This window comes from Habropoda laboriosa, unplaced genomic scaffold, assembly GCF_001263275.1.
Source record: "Habropoda laboriosa isolate 0110345459 unplaced genomic scaffold, ASM126327v1 scaffold11, whole genome shotgun sequence".
Lineage (NCBI taxonomy): Eukaryota > Metazoa > Arthropoda > Insecta > Hymenoptera > Apidae > Habropoda > Habropoda laboriosa.
The window spans coordinates 2,165,024-2,186,694 of NW_017100150.1; the positions used below are offsets into that span (position 1 = coordinate 2,165,024).

The window sequence follows — 21,671 nt, forward strand, 5'->3', positions numbered from 1 at the left end:
ATCGCGTGATTTCCAATGATTCTCCCGTTGAAATACCATTCGACTTAAAGAATGGATACTGTGACGACGTTTCCAAGCCTCGATATCAATTATTTAAAATAATTGTTGCTGAGGCACTCCTTACTTCAATGTAAAATTAAGAAAATTCCAATTAATTTTGTCCTTCCTTTAAGGGGTATCCCTTCAAGTAAGTTTTACATTATACAACAATGTGCATTCAAAAATAATACGAGTTTACGATGTTAGAAGCGAGAATGACGCTTGTAACAATGTTACATGCAAGCGTAGTGCCTGTAAGAATGTTAGCGTTGGAAGTAACGCTTCTAATAATGTTGCAGTCAGAAATAGCGATGCCAACAATGTTTGCGTTCAAGTATAACGCTTCAAGCAATGTTGCATTCAAAAGTAACGCGTACAACAATGTGTAATTGAGAAAATTACAATTAATTTTATCTTTACTTAAAGGGTACCCTTTTGAGTAAGTTCAATATGAAACATTTAAAAAAATTGAAGTTTAAAAATGGCTGACTGTAATAAAAAATAGCATATTACAACAAACCGACAGCCACTGTTCCCGCGCTTCGAAAATCGACACGTGGTTCATTTGTTACCAATTACTTACGCCAAGCCGAGTCGTCGCAAAAAAATGCGATCGCCTTATGGTATCATGATTGGCTGATTAACAGCGAGGCAACACAATTTCTCCTGCGTCTTCCACTACTAGACCTTAAAGTTTGCTTCATCGGACAATAATTGGTAATACACATTAAAAAATGATAATACTAATTTCTTCGGGATAATATGCCGCAAATATTTACACTAATGATACCTTTGATTTTATAGTAAAAAAATAGTACAAGTATACTAACAGCCATAATACATCTTTCTGAAATTATTTTATTGTTTATTTTTATATTTAAAACTAAAACTAGAACCTATCTTCTAGATTTTTTTACTGTAAAGTTTATATTAAAAATTTACTAGATCGAATTTCTACTAACTTACGAAATCCTAGGGATATTTTTTTAAAAATGTCCTACGAAAGTTTGTATTACCTGTTTAACTGACGAATCTAGTGAATAACTGAACGTAACTAAATAACAATTATGGTGCTGCAATGTGATGTCGATAATATTTGAGTACGTTCGCCGATATTTAATTGGAAAACAAATATTGTTCTGGAAACAAATATCATGACAATCCTTTCTGGAATAACAGAATTTTCGGCACATTTCGATATACGATATAATCGTTCCTGAATGAAAGTGTACTTGAAATGCGATACATAACCTTACAATTTATAGAGGTTATGTTGTGAAGAAAATCATTTTGTATTAATTTGACGGATTCTTGAAAGAATTAATTATTTACAACAAACTAAGCAAAAATGGCATATTTAACAAGAAAAGAAATAGATGAAATGAAACCGCAAATTGAAAAAGCGGTTCATAAGTTTCTTGGTTTTGGGGAGCCTGCTATTGTTACTACTGCTGTCAATTGTATTACTTCGGGTTATGATAAACGTAAAACAGCAGGTTAGTATTAATTGACAATATTACTCACCAGTGGATTACATTTTCTATGTATAATAACTTATAAAGAGTTTTATAATGTAGCAAAGATACTTGTGCGCATGTATGTAAGAGCATCAATAAATCCTTACAATTAATTCAATTTTATAGATAAACTGTCAGCTTTATTAGAAGATAAAAAGGCTTCAAAATTAACTGAAAAAATATTTGCAATATATGATGATACCAAAGTGGCGCAGAAAAGTAAAAAACGAAATCACATGGATGACAAAGAAAAGGACAAAGATTCAAAAAAACCCAGGTTTAGAGATGATGAAGTAAAAAATGAAAAAACAACAGAAGCACAATTGTCTGCAGATAAGGTATTTCATTTATATCTTATAAACAAATGTAACAATGTAAATGTAAATATCAGGTTAACTATTTGTTTATCACATGTTTTTATACAGATAAGACAAATGATGGCTAATGCTCAAAGAGAAATTGAAGAAAGGAAAAGGGCATTGAAAGCTATAAAGCAAGAAGAAGTGTCACCAGTGAAACCTCTTCTTAAAGCCAGAGAATCACTACCAACGGTAGGAAGCATGTATAATCAGGGTTTATTAAGTAAAACAGATTCTGATAAAGCAAGAAAAATTGCTGCTTTACAAGCTCAAATCAGAAGTAAGCTAAGTTCAGGACTACTTGGTAATGTCAGTGTTCCAGATAAACCAACTCCCTTAATCTTGGATGAATCTGGAAGAACTGTAGATATAACGGGTAAAGAAGTGCAACTTACGCAAGTAGTACCCACATTAAAAGCTAATATTCGAGCAAAAAAACGTGAAGAATTTAAAGCACAATTACAAGAATCAAAAGGTCCAGAAGAAATTCAAGATACACACTTTTTTGATACTAGAATAGGTGTAAAACCAGCTGTGCGTGGCAAACGTACATTGAAATTTCATGAACCAGGAAAATTTCAGCAATTAGCGGAAAGAATTCGTATGAAAGCTCAATTAGAAAAATTACAAAATGAAATTAGTCAAATTGCTAGAAAAACTGGTATAAGCTCAGCAACTAAATTGGCGCTAATAGCACCGAAAACTGAAGCTCTTAGCGAAGATGTGCCTAATGTAGAATGGTGGGATTCTGTCATATTAACAGGAGGATATCCAAATGAAAATGAACCCACAACCATTAAAAGTTCCACTATTACAAACCTTGTAGAGCATCCCACGCAAATGCGACCACCAAGTATGTATTTTTCAACCAGCAATACAAAAACGTTCATTTTATTCATGGCTATTTATTTTTTTATATTATTTCAGCTGATCCACTGAAACCTATATACATGCCTGTATTTCTAACAAAGAAAGAACGTAAGAAATTACGCAGACAAAACAGACGAGAAGCATGGAAAGAAGAACAAGAAAAAATTCGGTTAGGTCTTGAACCTCCACCAGAACCAAAATTGCGAATTTCAAATCTTATGCGAGTATTAGGTACAGAAGCCGTACAAGATCCTACAAAAATAGAAGCTCACGTTCGACAACAAATGGCTAAAAGATTAAAAGCACATGAAGATGCAAATGCAGCTCGAAGACTTACTGCCGATCAAAGGCGTGAAAAGAAGGCAAGAAAACTTAAAGAGGATACAACACTCGGTGTACATGTAGCTGTCTATAGGTAAAGTTAAAAGATGTGGATAGGTAATACTGTGCTATATGTTTATATTATATGATAATATTGTCATTGCAGAATACGTGACCTTTTAAATAATGCGTCGAAGAAATTTAAAGTGGAAACAAACGCAAAACAGCTTTATCTCACAGGCTGTGGAGCAAAACAATTAAGTAAATATAAAAGATTAATGATGCATCGCATTAAATGGGAGGAAGATATAATAAAGGATAACGATGGAAATGATGTGCCCAACAAATGCGTTCTTGTATGGGAAGGTACTAGTAAACAACGTCATTTCGGAGAAATCAAATTTAAAGTTTGCCCGATCGAAAAAATGGCTCGAGAACACTTTAAGAAACATCAAGTTGAACATTATTGGGATTTAGCTTATAGTGGGGCAGTTCTTGATAATACAGATGACATTCACTCTTAGAACCCAGTTCTGCAATTTAAGTAATAGATATTAACATGCTAATATGAACGCGATCATAGGTAATTTCAATAAAAAATAAATAAGTGACTATAAAAATAAAAAATAGCAAAAATAAAAGATGTAAACGGTGGCACGTAGAGCGAAAATAAAAGTGCTCAAGGCCTCTGATGACATAGTTTTATTTTTAAGTAGTTATAGAAACCCTGGATCCAAGATATAAAGTTCAGTTTTCAATATTATTTATGATTTATGGATCATGTAATGTTAATTATGTATGTTGTGTAAGCATCGATATTCAAATCAAGATCACATTTTTCTATTTGTTGCTGATTTAGGGAATAAGAATAAAATGGTGATACAGTGCTTTCACAACATGGAAGACTTGTCCAAAAATAATATTTTAAATGTATACTTGATGTACCAATACAAAGATTATAAACTCTTTTATAACACTACCAAATAATAATTTACACTTTCCTTTTCTATAACAACAGTGATTAATTAACATTTATAGAATTAAGTTCTTCATATTGAATAGGAAATGTGATCCTGTCGGTGAATTTCGATCATTTTTAAGACAATAGCCACTAAATTTTTCCTCAAAATGTAAAAACGATTAATATGTCACAAGTAATTCTCAAATCACTTCAGTCCCTAGTGTGTTTTTATTTAAATCTGTCTCCCTACACACTTGACATAACTAATAACACGTATTGATGCAAGATCATAGGCGTACGAGTGCGTGTAACCAATACAGTTTATCATTCGTGACGTTATTCCTAAGAATCTTAATCTACAATCGACTTTACGGTCAAGCCCGTAAGTGTCAATTAGAATAGCGCAATGACACCGCGGAGTTAAATGCGAAGTATGTATGCTGTAAAGGAACATGTAGGATGTGTATACACATAATATATCGTATATACGAAAGTGCGAATGCACTTTGGAGCCTTGAAACTGTACGTCCAACCGCGACTACGGATAACATAGTCTATGAAAGGGGAACCTTGGTCTTGTTCATAATACCAATCCGCGACTGCAGCAACGATGCACTTTTACCGTGTCTCTAAGTGTTACACGCCGACTCAACGTATGTACATTGTTGACACCCTATATGAGCGTGATCCTTACTGGACCCCACTCTTTAAACCCACCGGACGATCTGAAGTTTTACTTTCGTTCGAGGATCGGCTCAGTTCAGGTTTTGCCGCTTCGTATTCTTGCGCATACCCGTCGCGGCTCTTGCGAAATTGTACAAGGCAAATGAATTCTATTGTGCATTAATGTAGAGGATCAAATGTTGTACGGGGACGATAATTTCGGAAAAATGTCGATGTGCATGAAACAAAAACCGATCAACGATATATTTGTTTTCCTGTCGGGGTGAGTCTTTCTGCTTTCATTCTACTAGTTAACCGATGTCTCAACTTATTTTGTACATAGTGGTTCTTGTCAAATTAGAAATTGGTTGAATGTACTTTTACCGATATATATATATATATTTTGAAGAGAACATGGAAAATGCGAATATCGTATCAGTTACACCCTTAAAGTAGAATTTGTCATTTAATTGTCTGATTGTGGTCTGCAATATTTGATTAAAGAACAAATATTATCTAAAATGGCTGACTAATATAGTTGATTGTTGATTAATTAATTATTAATTAATAATACATTACCTATGTTATTTGGCAATGAGTAGATGTAATGAAGTGAAAATTTCGTAGTAACGCGCATGCGTTAGCAAAATAAATGTGTTTTAGTCAAATTATTCTTCGTACAGTGGCTTATTTTTCTAATAAAATACACCACTTGTTTTTCACATATATATTATAAGGACATACTTTTCACCTTGTATTTTATATGTTATTTTGACATTTACTTAAAATTGTAATTGTATTAAAAGCATAGTACCAAAAGCAAGGTCACGTGCTTGTATTTATTTTCAAATATCATCTAAGTTCGTAAAAGATGAATTTCAGAACACACACAAACAAATGAAGTCTTCGAATAATATTTTAGAAGTTTCTCTTCCTATTTAAGCAATGATAATAGTTTCTGTTCTGAATATGCAGCAGATTAGCAATTGTAAATATTTTTACTAAGAAAGATTGAAAATAAATATACAAGGAAATGTGTATTTTATATAAAATTCATTATAAGATGAACTTATTGGCACATTAAACTGTACTAAATAGTTGCACAATTTATTATAACCTTTATAAAATTTTAACCTTTTTTTTATTGAATGTTTGTCACACTGTACCACTAAACAAAATTTCTGTAATTTCGAAGCATGTTCTTTAAAAGATCACGTTTCTTTTTTCATGGTTTGTTTCTTAGTAAACAGTCGAATGTTACATATTTATCCATAATTTTCAAATGAAGAATAAATAATACTAACCAAAATAATTCGAAAGTTAGGTTAAAATAAGAAAGGTAATAATATACGCTAATAAATTGCGTATCATTCATAATGAACGATTATTTTCTTCGTTTTGAATGATCGAAAGGAAGTCAATATGTACGAAAGTCATATCGTAGTATAATTACTCGTAAAACGACTATTATATTTAATTGTCATATGTAACAATTCAAATTGTGGATATAAAAGTAGTTACATGACATAAAAAAGTATTATAAATGTACATCATTATAATATTTCTGCAGCAAATAAAACAATTAACGTTTTTACCATTTTTTTATATTAACAATAATAATTTTGTGTTTTTTCCTTTTCCATTTAAATAGAATTCTTCGAATAAGAATTCGATACAATTCTATTACAATATTAACTAATTCATACACATGATTGAGGTAATAATATTAAGACCCCATTTGTTGAAAATCAATTTTATAGAAAGACCTGAGTAAAACTCAGACAAATTTGATTAAAAAATTTTAGTTTTCTTTTTCAAGTTATTACATTCATTTATTCTTTCTTTACTTGAATAATATAACTTATTGCTCTTCTTTCAAAAATTATTTTGGTTACAGTTAAATTTATATTTCGTTAACCTATAAAACTATAATTCGTTTCGAAAAAAAAAAAAAAAAAAAAAACAGAAAGAATCGCAAAGCAATTGCTAAATAATTTATTAAAATTAATGTTACGAAATAATCTGTGAAAGCACAGAACTATGTCCATTTATTGTTAATTTCAAAGTGAAAAGAAACGAACAATTTTATGAAGTTACTTTATCAAAAATGAATCACGATCTGAAATAATGGTTTCTATCAGTTCATACGAGCATTAATCATGGAAATAGAGGAGATTACGTAAAGAAATTGCAAAGAAGCAGGAAAGACCTTAAATGTCAAACAACGTAGTTCTCTTCGATCTTTTCTTAAGGTCGAGCAAATTTGTTCCATCTGTACACTGTATCGACGCGACCGAAAAAATAGTTAACTAGCAAGTTGAGAAACTTGTCGCCGTTACGTATACATATATGGGCGAATCGATGAATGAATTTAACGCGATAAATAAACGAAACAATGAACAATGCCCGAAGCGAAATCAGGCGAAATGCCATCTCCTAGACAAGGTTTCCGTTCTGGGCGGAGTTCATTGCAATACTTGCGATAAATTTTAAAACGAGTCACGCGATCCAAGCTGTGTCAATAGACTGATCTTTTCTTTTTCTTGCTAACGATAAGAATAGATCGTGTGAATCTTCCTGATATTACCTAATTTTCTTAATTAATGTTACCTAATTTTCTCGTGTACCTCGTTTCATTTTTAATAGAGAAATAAAAGCGACGAGAACTTACAACCGAAACACGCCCAACCTTAGAATTGTGCGTTTAATGGTTGATCCTATCTCGTCATTGTCAAGTTAGATAATAAGGAAACCATTGAATTTACATGACAATTATTAGGTAACCTTAAGGTACATTACTGTATGATACAAGTCACAGACGATTTCTCACGAGTTCACTTGCGAAAGAAGGTGTAACAGTATGGTGTTTTCAACACTTTCTACATTCGTAGAATGTTAATGCTCGAGAGATTCATATTACTATGAAATTTTCAATTTTTGTCATGCATAATTAAACATTTGTTAGTCGTTGAGGAGTACAAATCCAGAGTTCTATATTTTGCGATGAAAGTAATATCGTATAAATGTCGATTATAAGTTTCACTTTTTGAAAAATCTGAATTTTGTCAAATTTCAGTCACTTTTTTTAAGCTTTACATCAACTATTGGAAGACTGTGAAAAAGTAGAGTTAGTCATTTTGACCAATGGAAGTTTTAAAAAACGTTAAAATAACTTTTACCACGATTTTAATGGTCCTTCCAATAGACATTCAGATCATGATAGAAATAGCCTTCCTTCCATCCTCACGCTATTTACGTTCAATATATTTCAAACCAGCTCATTATATCCAACTTTATTACAAATAATTGACGACTACCCCATTCTCACGCGATCACTCTTGCAGAACCAAGAATTGCTGCACTTGCTATTAAATAAGTGCACTTAATTCTCACAGCTTCGTTAGTTTCAAACGCTCACCACTACCATTAGCTTTCTATACCTGCAATTTGATAAAACGACTTCAACACACTCTTCATAGCTTTACATAGGAACAAGCTTATATCACCTATCCTCAGATTCCGATTCGCAGATTCCTAGCAATATGTGCACTGGTCGAAAGTATGACCTTACCGTCGAACATGTTACTGGACCTGGGCAGGCGTACAAACATTTCGATGGAGAAGTACGATCAGGCGGAACGAGCTATTCTCAACTCGCACACGCATTTAAATCACGGTTCGCCATCTTGGTTCCTCGGCGCGTCCCACGAGATGACCCAGCACGCCCAAAATCTCTCCAGAAAAGCTCTACGGATCGAGACGATGGCCGTGATGCTGGTGGAAGCTTTGAACATGTCGTCGGAGGAGGCTTCTTCCGTGTTGCCGTCTGTAGCGGCCATAAATTGTCCTGGCTCGCCCACGTTTCTGCAAGTGATGGGCAGTTGCAAAAGAATCGATTCGCGCTATAGAACGCACAGCGGGAAGTGCAATAATGGCTTACATCCGACTTGGGGCGCCGCTTTGGAGGCTTACGTACGATTTCTGCCACCTGAATACGTGGACGGTGTCTCTTTGCCGCGTACAGATTTACCCAGCGCCAGAGACGTCTCTCTGCGAGTGCATTCCGGAGGGTTGGACCTTAAGCATCCGTACTTGATGGCGCTCACAGCGTTGTTCGGTCAATTTCTCGTTCACGATCTCACGCACACGCCGAAGATGGGATTACCCGATGGGACGAAACTGAAATGCTGCGACGTCGATTACGAACACTTTCATCCGGAATGCTACCCGATCCGGGCCGATAACGCTGTAGGCTGCATGGAGTATTCGAGGTCGGCACCGCATCCAGGAAATTCGCTGCAGGTAGGAGAAATGTATCGTGCGAATGGAGTACTTTATTTTAGCGATGGATTAAAGTGATTTATAACGATCGATAGAAGTTCTGATAGAGATGTGATACTTTCATCTGCCTTTGAATTTGTACCTGCTTCTGTTTTACGAATTTATAACAATTTCTAAATCTTATTTTCGTTTCTTTATTATCTTATATTTCTTTTTTTCCATTTGCCCAGATTTTTAAGTAATAAATAACATCCGTACTTTAAAGCAATAAGTCTTTTATTCTATAAGGTATGCACCCTTTTGTTCTACAGCTTTTCACCTTCTTTCCGGAAATTTGATTTTATCTTTATCTTCTTTAATATCGAAATTTCCATGTTTAAATTTTGCAAACAATTCTCCGTAGACATTACACACCTCAGTTACTGTGTTTCAGTATAATTTTTCCCCTTTAAAGAAAACCATTAATTATCGTAAGTGTACCTTATTTTCTTCCATCTTCGGAACAGTACAACTACAGTACGAAAAAAAACTAGTATAATAAAGAATCTTTCTTCACCGAGTTTTATCTATCGTATCGAAAATCGGCACAAACCTTCCAGATAATGTCACATTTCCTTCAAATAGAAAAAGGTGTGTTTTACGCACTAAAGAATGCCTAAAAAACTGCATAAAAGTATCTTTTCTCCGACGTAGGGCTGCAAACTAGGTCCTCGACAGCAGATCAACCAAGCGTCGTCGTACTTAGACCTTTCTCCAGTTTATGGAAGTTCCGAAGACGTAGCAAAAGCTCTACGATCCGGCAAAGGCGGTTTGCTTAGTACGCAAAGGAAGAACTTGCCCATGCCTTCGCCGAAGTACGAAAGCTGCAGGAGCGTAAACAAAGCTTTCCCATGTTTTCTTAGCGGGGATTCGCGGGTAAACGAGAACCCAGGTCTCACTCTAATGCACGTACTTTTTCTACGCGAACATAACCGTGTCGCTATAGAGCTGGGACAATTGAATCCTAACTGGGACGACGAGAGACTCTACCAGGAAGCAAGAAGGATCGTTATCGCGGAAATGGAGCACATAACTTATAACGAGTTTCTGCCCGTTGTTGTCGGCGAAACAACTATTAACAAGTACGTGTTCTTTCTTTTGCCTCATAATTAAAGTAAACTGATTAGCCAAGGTCCACTTGTCTGGACAGACGAACATCGCGAGATTTTCATTCGTAGCTTTTATTTCGTTCCACTCGTCGTTTCTTATCTTATCAATGCCTTAGAACGGTTCTAAACCCTTTTTTGTACAGAATTTTTTCACAAAGTTAAACGCTTCGAAGCTCTGATAGCAATGACGTATCTTCTAAAACATTTAAGAGAATCAAATAAGTTACCCCTTCGAAGGTGCTTAAACATTAACGACTGAAAATCAAGTGGATATGGTAAAAAATGCCTGCGATTTCTATGGAAATGCATTTTGTATTTAACTTGAATTTTGGGCGTCAAAGGTCACTTTCATTATACATCTCTAAATGCATCTCAGTATCAACTACAATACGCAAGAGAATAAAAATGTGCATTTGTAGCAAAAAATATGGGTGACCTTGAACACTCCGAGAAAATGACCTTGGGACAGAAATATTCGTCACAGCGTATAGGAGCTTTGATACCGTTCAAATTGCATTTAAACTGTTTTTCTTGACTTAAACTGAGGTAAATGTTTAGGTGACTTCGTTTGGGTATCATAGAACACGCTGTGTATATGCATGTGTGTATTAAGATCGCTTGATTTAATCTTATATTCGAAGATACCAGTTACGCTTAACGTATCGAGGCTATTTTCGAGGCTACGATACACGAACGGATGCGACACTTTCGAACGCTGCCGCGTCTGTTGGGCTTTTCTTCATTGCCACGCTGACCCCAAAAACCCTCGACCTAGTTGACTCGCGATCGGCGTTAAAGTCTGGAGAAAGGTCCTTACTATCGGCCTTCTACGCTCCGCAAGAGTTCTATGAAGCTGGTGCTATTGATCGCTTGATCGCCGGCGCTACAGGTCAGTTGAAAATTACGTCTAAGCATAATTTTCGACGGAAAACCATCTTCGTACATGCACAGGTACTATTTAGATGGTGCGTTTCGCAAGATTTAACTATCACACGGTATAGTTCACATAATGTCATAGAACGAATTCTTTGTAGACGTTCGTTTCGTAAGATCAATTATAATTTTATCGAATGGTACAGCTGTTTAGTACAACAGTGTAATTTTTTTAAAATTGAACCTAACGACTTGAGTTTTGGGGAGGGGGGGAATTAGAAGGATTAGTATACTAGACGACGTGTATAATAAATTTTGAAAAAATTGCAATTTTTGGGAATCGCGAAGAAAATTGTAAAGGTAAAATTTCATCGAAATCGGTTAACGTTGCTATGAGCTACAAATAATTAAAAATTATGAAAATCGCACTATTTCACGACTTTCGGCATATAACTGTAACAGATCTGAAGATTCTGAAATTATTGTGTTATTGTATAATTATTGAAAGTAGACAGTGGAATTTGATTGAAACTAATGACTTCGGTTTAAACGATGATTTCATCTCGCGTTTCTCCTTCATTCGTATTTATTTCATAGTGTCTAACAAAAGAACGACGATATGTAGGATAATGATATGCTAATAAAAATGCCATTAGTTCAAGTAAATTATTCGACTCGCAGTTGTTTGTTGTTAGAATCGCGTGTGCAGTCGTTGCTTTAAATGGCAAAGTTTTTAACGCAACCTTTCCTGGTGCATGGCAGTTATACAAGGTGTTCCATGCACCGGTGGCTAAACTTTCTTACGATTCATGTTCATTTTGAACGATCTGATGCAAAATTGGTATAACAATTGAAACGAAATTTCTTCATTAAATTCTCTAAAACTCTTCTTTAATTTTTTCAATTTTCAAAGCACCGTAGCTAGGATAATAATTTTCTGGTCAAATGAAAATGATACACGAATACTATAGTATTATACTGATAAAATAAATAATTTCAACGATTGAGAAATGTTCGTTCAGGTATGCAAAAAATTTAATATTCATTTCTTAACTTATTTTTCACAATAAACCTCGGAACCGTTTCACTTTTTAAATTGTAAAAATCGTACAGTTTCTTCAATTCACACGATAATTGCAGATTCTTGATATTACATTTAAACAGATGTGACAGAAATTGATTAAAAATATGCGTAAGATTTCGACAAAATGTTGTTGAATATTGCTACGATCTATCAATACGTTGTCCCATGAGAACTTGGTTTTAATGACGATCTAGGATGCAAGATTTAATTTCCGTGACAGCGGGACATTCTAGGAAGCCTTTGCCGCCGGGACTGAACGAAATCCTTTTGGAACGATACTTCCACGATGGAAAAAGCAACGATATCGCGGTGGATTATGCCGCGCAAGTGATACAGCAAGGGAGGGATCACGGTATACCGACTTACGTTAGATGGCGAACATTTTGCAATTTATCGCACATCACCAGTTTCGAAGACCTTAGAGGAGCAATGACCAAAGATACGATAGAGAGACTTCGAAAAGTTTACAAGTAAGAAAACATTCGTGACAAACACGTGTAGATGCTGAGGTGGGTGAGGAACGTCGTTACACTGATTTCACCTCAATTTATTAAAGTATAAGTGTATGGTCGTATAGGCGTACAATTTGTCCAGAAAATACAATCGTTTACTTTGTTAATTGTCCCGGCGGCAGCGGTTCGGCGGGTACGTCGCGATGGTCGGTAAAGGAACAAACTGTCCGGAGGTGTAGGCGTACTGGGTTTTTATATTGTTAGGACAGGGAGACAGGAGTAGCGATAGAGATAAAGATAGAAGTGGAGAAAGTGGTGGAAACGAAAAATTCGTTCGTCCTCGTGCGAACCTGGATGCCACATGTGCGCTTCTTAGGCTACTCGAGGACGAAGGCAAGTCTTAACCCGGGGAGAGACAAAAGAACGGAAACTAAAATCTGAAGGAGTTGGAAAAGAGAAAGTTCGCATGGTAGAGTAGAACGACGTTCGGTAAGGGTTTGTTGACGACGACGTACCCGCCACAGATGCTATAATTAACGCTCAACGTAAACGCTATATCGAAATCAATTTCTTTTCAGTAATTATGAGTATTGTATTAAGTGGACATAGTACTGCATATAGTTGGTTTTTTAAATCTCTAATTTTTATATTTTATTTGATTTTCACCATTAGTAACGTTGAACTAATATTTGCGTAAATTTTATCGTGTGTGTATTCGAAAATTCGTAATGTACGAAATATTCGACGCAATCCGAAATTCAAACACTTGGAATATTCGAATTATCTGAATAAATAATTCGTATTCGAAATTATCCGAATTATTCAACAATTAGAAGTTTTAAAGTCCTCTTTGAAACTGCTCCTTCGAGTGACAAAGTCGTTCTGATATCTCGCGAGCCCGGAAATTACCCAGAATTGCCCGATTTGCTTTACCTATTCGACATTACGTAATACCTCGTGGATCTAGAAGCGTTTTTTGCGTTAACAAGAACTACGGAAACTCTGCTTTTTTCCTATAAGAAACGACCTTTTCATTCAGTTTGTCACCTTTTCACCGTCCAGTTAGAGTTTACCCTGATCGTACGAAGTTTTATTGTACATACATATTCTTCAATGGGGATTCCCCATATACATATGCTCTCAGTGCAAACGTTCACTGCTGACTGCTAGATATTCGTCGCGTTCTGTGCGTTCTTCCTTTTGTTGTCATACATATTCTTCAATAGGGATTCCCCATACATGCTCTCAGTGCAAACGTTCACTGCTGACTGCTAGATATTCGTCGCGTTCTGTGCGTTCTTCCCTATATTTACGTAACGTTATACTGCATTGTTTATATTGTGTTCATTTTACAGAAAGATAGAAGATGTAGATTTAGTGACAGGAGCACTTTCAGAAGCGCCATTGGCTGATTCAGTTTTGGGACCAACATTTCTTTGCCTATTGGGCCGTACTTTTCGAAATGTTCGTTTTGGTAAGTGATTTTTATTAAGAATTTTATTTAAAGTTATTATCGATTACATTTGATATACTGTACAGGCGATAGGTATTGGTATGAAAATGCAAACAGTCCAGGATCGTTTACTTTAAATCAATTAGAAGAAATCAGAAAGATCACGATGGCACAAATTTTATGTTACAACGGTGAGAGGTTAAATTGGGTTCAACCTAGAGCCTTTCTTCTGAGAGATCGCTTTCTGTAAGTTCGTCATTTTAATTGTGTAATTTTTTTTTTTAAATAACGATGATTACTAATCACAGATGACACATAAATGAAACATTGAAACTTTTTAGGAACGAAGTGATAAACTGTACGATACACACGAGCGGATCACCAAATTTTTCACATTGGAAAGAAAAGAATGATTCTTAACATTTTTGCTATTTGTAATTGTACATAACAGATACTATTTTTAGCTGTTAGTAATAGACGACAATAGTGCTTATGTTAATCAACACTGTTCCTTACTGTAAAAAAACTGAAATTATATTAGCTATAAGATATATTTAACATTTTGTTTTCATTGTTTATGGCATTTGATTAAAAGTTTGATAAATTATAATTTTTACAAAGGATAAAACATTTGTAAATAAAACGCATTACTATTTAAGAACTATTTATTCGATGTATGTCGATTGATCATATTTAATACGAGTGATATATTTTGTTCCCTTTCCTATATTTATATGTATTTAGAATTTTTTATATGTTTATGTATGGTTGCTTTATATCCATTTCTAAATCATGCATTAAAAATCCGATCTAGTTGTATATATTTAAGTACATTATATGTACATATTTTTTTCTCATCAGACAACAAGCAAATGAAAAGTTACGTAAACTATTAAAAATTGTAAATTTTAATATGTTCCTGATACTAAATTAAACAACACGTCATAAAAACAATTATTCAATTAAATAAACAATGTAACGTTTTCTAAAAACAATCCAATGTAAATTTGCATTTTTCGTAAATTTTTATCTATAAGATAATTATTCATATGATCCTATATAAATCTAAAAGATTCCTTTATCCTTTGCTATCAATTACAAATACACTGATAACTTATCACTTTAAATGATTACAATAAAACGTATTCTTCTCTCCTACTGAAAATGAAAATTACTATATCTATTCACATGTATTCATTGAAACGTGGCTTTACGAAATTTAGTAATTTTTCTATTCAACAGCATTTATTGATCTTTCGATACGAAAAATGTATAGTATTTAAACATATATAATATCTCGGAGACTAAGATATTACTTTATGAAAAAGTAATTATAGAGTAATAAAATTAATAACTTTCCAAATGGTTATAATTTAAATTGAAATAAAAAAAGCATTTGTCAATGCAGATAAATATACATTGAGTAGATTAAGTCACTTCCGCAATAAAATATTATTAATCTGCATGAAATAATATTTTCCATACCTCGTTGTATTTTTGGTAAATAAGTAATAAATTATTACAATCACACTGGTGTAATACCACTAAGTTATTGCATCAACGTTTAAATGCCGGAAGCTATGAAACAGAACATCTTCATATACAATTTTAGTTGTTGAACAACTATATCTTTTGACTTACAATAAAACAGTAAAAATACATTGTAATAACATGTAATTTTAATTATTAACTGTACAATTTATGTCACATTTTTCATTTTAGTCTTTCAGGATACATTTTGTTAATAATTATAACATCTATAATGTAGTAGAATATTCCGGATAATTCTCGAGTCACGAGAAGCAGGAAGGCCATGCAATACATTCATTGGTGTATACATTTAGAACTTAGTTGTGATTGGTCGTGTAAAGTTACGCAGTTGAGAGCAGAGTAGAACTACTACGTGCGTGGTGTGCTCATTACTAGCCTTTGGAAAGGTTGCATCACTACACGTGAAGTTGGGGTATCCGCGTCTCTTCGTAACTTTTTCATAAATTTGAACGATAAAACGTGAAAATTAAAATGCTGACCGTTGCAAGGTTGTTAACGCGTAGCTGCACCAATATAACTTGCGATATTACTAGGAAACAACAATTCAGCACAATTCTTAAAAATGTGAGTTTAGATGGCGACTAAACATTCGGAATTTCATGTGCCGAATGTTCCTTCGTCACGTGCACTTTACATGATATTATTTCTAATTTACCATGTAACGTTTAATTGACATTATTATTATACATTTATTAGTTCTTTACAATTATTGAACATACTTTAAATAATTCTTTTTAACAACGCCTAAGCAATGGTGGTTTTCTAGCCGGCACGTGATTTGCTTTCAACATAGTTTTTGCATATTTTAAACTGGTTTTTATTGAAAAGATAGAACTTTATTAATATTTATTTTATCTGCAATTATTATAGATTATTTATAACAAATGTTATTAAAAATTTGTTCATTATATTATTATTCAATACTTAGAATCTTCAAATATAATGTTTCTCAGAAAATATTTAGTTTTAAATATTTTTCAGGTAATAGTATTTTGTTATTTTTCAGGTTGCAGCTCCTTCACTTGTTATGCCCCAACGATTTACAGAATTACATCAATATAGACACAAGTAAATGAAAATAACTGAATTACTCTGATTGTGTTTTTAAATATGAATCAAATCATGTTATTTCTTTACTCAGGTCTGAAGGTGTAAAAGGTGCAGTTATTGGTATTGATCTTGGAACAACATTTTCATGTGTAGCTGTTATGGAAGGAAAGCAAGCTAAGGTCATAGAAAATGCAGAAGGATCACGAACAACTCCATCTTTTGTAGCATTTACTAAAGGTCAGGAACTATATTGTTATAGTTATCAAATTTAAACTTCCTCTTCTCTTATGAAGTATTGTTATATCAAACTATCAGTATCTTCCTAATTGATATTGAGAATGAACATTAAGCAATCTTATTGATAATAAGATATATTTATAATAAAAATAACATGTAAATAATAATAATATTATATAGAATATATACAAAATATTAAGAATGATGTATTTATTAATATGTTGGTTTCCATACTGGGTTGCTTAAATAAAAGACAGTCATTTTAAATAAAACAGAGTGAGGAACTTTCTTGCTTGATCAATTTTCAGAGGGTGAACGCTTAGTTGGTATGCCTGCTAAACGTCAGGCAGTTACAAATTCAGCAAACACATTCTATGCAACAAAACGACTAATTGGACGAAGATACGAGGATTCTGAAGTAAAAAAGGATATGTATGTGTTTTGTATATAATTTTTAATTAATATTTTCTTTTATAATCATTAAATTTATAATTTTAGGAAAACTGTTTCATATAAAATTGTCCGAGCGTCTAATGGAGATGCATGGGTACAAGGAGCTGATGGTAAAATGTATTCTCCTAGTCAAATTGGTGCATTTGTCCTCGTGAAGATGAAGGAAACAGCAGAAGCATATTTAAATACGCCAGTAAAAAATGCTGTAATCACTGTACCTGCATATTTCAATGATTCACAAAGGCAGGCTACCAAAGATGCTGGTCAAATTTCGGGACTTAATGTACTTAGAGTAATTAATGAACCAACAGCTGCTGCTCTTGCATATGGCATGGACAAAACAGAAGATAAAATGTAAAAGTTTTAGTATTTTTAATTATATTAGGAATTCATGATAATTTATTATATACACCTAAATTTAGCAAGTTAAGAATGATGCTATTATTTTTCGTCTCTTATGATCATGGTATCATATGCTGAAATTATATACTGACTAATTCACTAATATCTTTTTTTATTTCAATAAATAAAAGTATCATGTTTTATATGTGTAACACATTCTTTTTTTTTTTTTTTTAGCATTGCTGTATACGATTTGGGAGGTGGTACCTTTGATGTCTCAATTTTGGAAATTCAGAAAGGAGTCTTTGAAGTAAAGTCCACAAATGGAGATACTTTCTTAGGAGGAGAAGACTTTGATAATGCATTGGTTAATTATCTTGCATCAGAATTTAGAAAAGATGTATGTGTATAGAAATTCCTTTTACAGTAATTGCATTTATTATGTATGTTTTTAATATCGTTCTTTCCTTTTACAGCAAGGTATAGATGTAGCTAAGGATGCAATGGCTATGCAACGATTGAAAGAAGCAGCTGAAAAGGCAAAGATTGAATTGTCTAGTTCTTTGCAAACTGACATAAATTTGCCTTATTTGACTATGGATACAAGCGGACCAAGACATTTAAACCTGAAGCTTTCGAGAAGCAAATTTGAAAGCCTTGTTACCGATTTAATTAAACGTACTATTCAGCCATGTCAGAAGGCACTTAATGATGCTGAAGTATCGAAATCTGATATTGGTGAAGTATTATTGGTTGGTGGTATGACAAGAGTACCTAAAGTACAACAAACTGTACAAGAAATTTTTGGCCGACAACCATCAAAAGCTGTTAATCCTGATGAAGCTGTAGCAGTTGGTGCTGCAGTCCAAGGTGGTGTACTTGCTGGAGATGTAACAGATGTTCTTCTTTTGGATGTTACTCCTTTATCACTTGGTAAGGAATTGTTTTCTAACAGATTCAGCTGAAGTTATCTGTAGACTATGATGTTTCTAAGAACTAATCTTCTCTCTGATGAAAATGAAGAATATAGTTTACTGAGTTATAGTGCTTGTTGAAATAAATCTTTACTTTCTAATATATGTTTAAGTCATTACTGATATTCAATGTTGGTTTCTTTAGGTATTGAAACATTAGGTGGTGTCTTCACACGATTAATTTCTCGAAACACAACTATTCCTACCAAGAAAAGTCAAGTATTCTCTACAGCAGCTGATGGTCAAACTCAAGTAGAAATTAAAGTACACCAAGGCGAACGAGAAATGGCATCTGACAATAAACTTTTGGGACAATTTACTCTTGTTGGAATTCCGCCTGCACCAAGAGGGGTGCCACAAATCGAAGTTACATTTGACATTGATGCCAATGGTATTGTTCATGTATCTGCTAGGGATAAGGGAACTGGCAAAGAACAACAAAGTATGTAGAAAGTCTATAAATTAATTCAAATTAAATTTTTAATTGCGTTAACAGAAGCAATTATAATTAAACAATTTAACTTTTTATTTGCAGTTGTTATTCAATCAAGTGGTGGTCTTAGTAAAGATGAAATTGAAAATATGGTTAAAAATGCCGAACAGTATGCTAAACAAGATCAGGTAAAGAAAGAAAGAGTTGAAGCTGTGAATCAAGCTGAAGGAATCATTCATGATACGGAATCTAAATTGGAAGAATTTAAAGCACAGTTACCTCAGGATGAGGTAAAGCTACATATCAAATATTATTATATGCTTGCTTTATAACATTTCTATACACATTAGTTTTTTTATATTGATATATAATTTCATTTAACATTTGTTTATAGTGTGACAAACTCAGAGAATTGGTTACAAAAGTGCGAGAAACCTTGGGTAAAAAAGATGATATAGAACCAGAAGAAATTAAAAGACAGATAAATGAATTACAGCAAGCTAGTCTTAAAGTGTTCGAGATGGCATATAAAAAAGTGTGTAAATTATTTAATCGTTATCTTGAAGGTAGTTAAAATTTGGTACAAATATTTACTATTAAATGTATTTAATTGCATGTAGATGGCTGCGGAAAGAGAAAGTCAAGGTCAAAACCAAAGTCAAAATCAGCAACAACAACAAGATGGACCTGAAAAGAAAGAAGAGAAAAATTAATTATACTTAGACAACATATATTCAGACAAAAATTAATTGTGCACACAGAGCTGTAGGACATCAATCATTTTATGTGCTCAAGAAAACTGCATCGCTGTATCATATACAACAAAATTGTAACAAAAATTACGGGATGCAGTTTTTGCATTTTAATTTTTGAGCATGTATGAGTGGATATAGTATATGTTAATTTAAATTTGAAGGGTGAAGTGCTGGTAGATATCCTTCAATTAAATATTCGTCACTTCTATTGCATTATAATTACATAAAAACTATTTGAACGAAGTTTAAAGATTGCAAGACTTCAAAAATTTTTGTTTCAATTTGTGCTAATGAATAATTTGAAAAGTTAAATGTGAACATTCGCAAACAATTGCTATACCTAATATGTTATTTATTATGCATTCGATTACAATTTTGTAAAAGCAGGTCAAATTGTAAATTGTGTATATAACTATTCACATTATAGCATCTGTACTAGCAGTTTCCTGTATGATTCTATGCATAAAATGTTGGAATTTCATATGCTTGTCAATTTCAAACACTCGGACTTATATGAGAACAATAATTAAAATTGATTGCTCGATAAGTGACAGAAATACGATTATGGAACTATGTAATGACAGAATTTTGTTAATTTAGTATGTGTGAGAAAGAATACAAGTACGAGAGAATGAGATGAATGTTCGATGCAAACCAGATTATTCTCTAGAAAATACGCGATATGTAGATTATTTTAGGAAATAATTGTATTATGAACCATGTTATTAAAATTTTTTATTTGAAACAGCTTTGAAATATAACTTCAATGTTTTCGTTGTGTTATCTAATAAATGTATTAAAAATAATGTATACGTAAATGTATATAAAATTTTGGAAACTGACTATTTAGTAACTATTTAAGGAACAAATTTAATATTTTGATGTTCACTAGAATTTTTTATGTGATAATTATAATTACTAAAAAAAAAAATGAAAGGCCTTTTGATTTTTTTTATAGAATGATACTTATTTTATTTGAAACTGTTTATATTTCATATAATTACGTAACAGTTTAAAATAAACTAACGGCATATATTTTAATATGTTGTAAATTAAAGATGATGTAACATATAAAATTGAATTTGCAGGTGTACACCACTTTTTTAGTAGTACAATATAAATCCTAATTAGATTCGTTTTTAATACATAAATTATTGCTTTCATATGTGATTGGCAATTTTAAATAAACAGTTTTAAAGTATTCATTCTAAAATGACAATCTCTATATCTTTAGAAAAGTATAAACCAAAGTGCAAGAAAAAGCCTTTTTGTATATTTTGAACATTCGTGTTTTTTGTAGTTGAAATATTTTTATTTTACTATTATAATTATAAAATTAATTTTATATTCGAAAATAAAGTGATAATTTTATATCTAAAGTTGTTTTATTCGATGAGGACATCTATGGTATAATTTGAAATACTAAATACGTAAGTCTTGAAAGACGAATGGAGTGTGATTTAACAAGTTTGTAAACACAAAACTGAACAGAAGCTAACTTGTAGAAATAGATTTTCATTTTTATCATTGTACGATATTTTGCGAAAATAAGAAAATGACGGAAAGCTCTGATAATGGATTAGACGGTGGAGATAATTCTGAAGAAACATGTTGGGTATTATATCAGGAACGTGAGGAATGGAAAGATGTGACTCCTGTGCCTCAGGATGACGGTCCTCATCCTATTGTTGCAATTGATTATTCTGCCAAATGTAAGTATTTTACAAATTTTGTGAATTGTATGTTATATTAAAACGACAATAACGTTATTCACTTTAGTTTATTAAAATTACATATTCTTGATGGAGCACAACCTTACATACCTAACCTTGTATATTTACCAGTTAAAAAATGT

The 21,671-nt window shown here is 32.9% G+C and overlaps 3 protein-coding genes across 3 annotated transcripts in view; all 3 read left to right on the forward strand.

Annotated features, from left to right (window-relative positions):
* The first annotated feature begins 1,397 nt into the window (after positions 1-1,397).
* Positions 1,398-14,441, forward strand: LOC108574772. The gene is given in 12 exon segments (XM_017937415.1): positions 1,398-1,535; positions 1,683-1,894; positions 1,982-2,768; positions 2,843-3,200; positions 3,273-3,636; positions 8,247-9,032; positions 9,705-10,132; positions 10,801-11,048; positions 12,337-12,586; positions 13,924-14,042; positions 14,108-14,267; positions 14,363-14,441. Coding segments are annotated over 12 exon segments (3,906 nt in total). The 5' UTR covers positions 1,398-1,420.
* A 1,498-nt stretch (positions 14,442-15,939) lies between these two features.
* LOC108575039 (heat shock 70 kDa protein cognate 5) lies at positions 15,940-19,903 on the forward strand. The gene is made up of 11 exons (XM_017937745.1): positions 15,940-16,136; positions 16,579-16,640; positions 16,714-16,859; positions 17,168-17,291; positions 17,358-17,666; positions 17,892-18,054; positions 18,131-18,587; positions 18,774-19,070; positions 19,164-19,351; positions 19,456-19,596; positions 19,682-19,903. Exons 1-11 carry the CDS (start codon positions 16,044-16,046, stop codon positions 19,772-19,774), a joined length of 2,073 nt encoding a protein of 690 aa, XP_017793234.1. The 5' UTR covers positions 15,940-16,043; the 3' UTR covers positions 19,775-19,903.
* A 1,462-nt stretch (positions 19,904-21,365) lies between these two features.
* Positions 21,366-21,671, forward strand: part of LOC108574681 (protein farnesyltransferase/geranylgeranyltransferase type-1 subunit alpha) — a 1,558-nt gene continuing 1,252 nt past the window's right edge. The window contains 1 exon segment of the mRNA XM_017937309.1: positions 21,366-21,528. Within this exon segment, the coding sequence (XP_017792798.1) occupies positions 21,372-21,528 (157 nt within the window). The 5' untranslated portion in view covers positions 21,366-21,371.

Bases quoted from the DNA above. Each gene is read 5' to 3' on its own strand.
- LOC108575039 (XM_017937745.1), top strand. From the start codon at position 16,044: ATGCTGACCGTTGCAAGGTTGTTAACGCGTAGCTGCACCAATATAACT. The intron at 17,292-17,357 runs GTATGTGTTTTG...TTATAATTTTAG, and splicing joins TCTGAAGTAAAAAAGGATAT to GAAAACTGTTTCATATAAAA. The intron at 19,071-19,163 runs GTATGTAGAAAG...TTTTATTTGCAG, and splicing joins AACTGGCAAAGAACAACAAA to TTGTTATTCAATCAAGTGGT.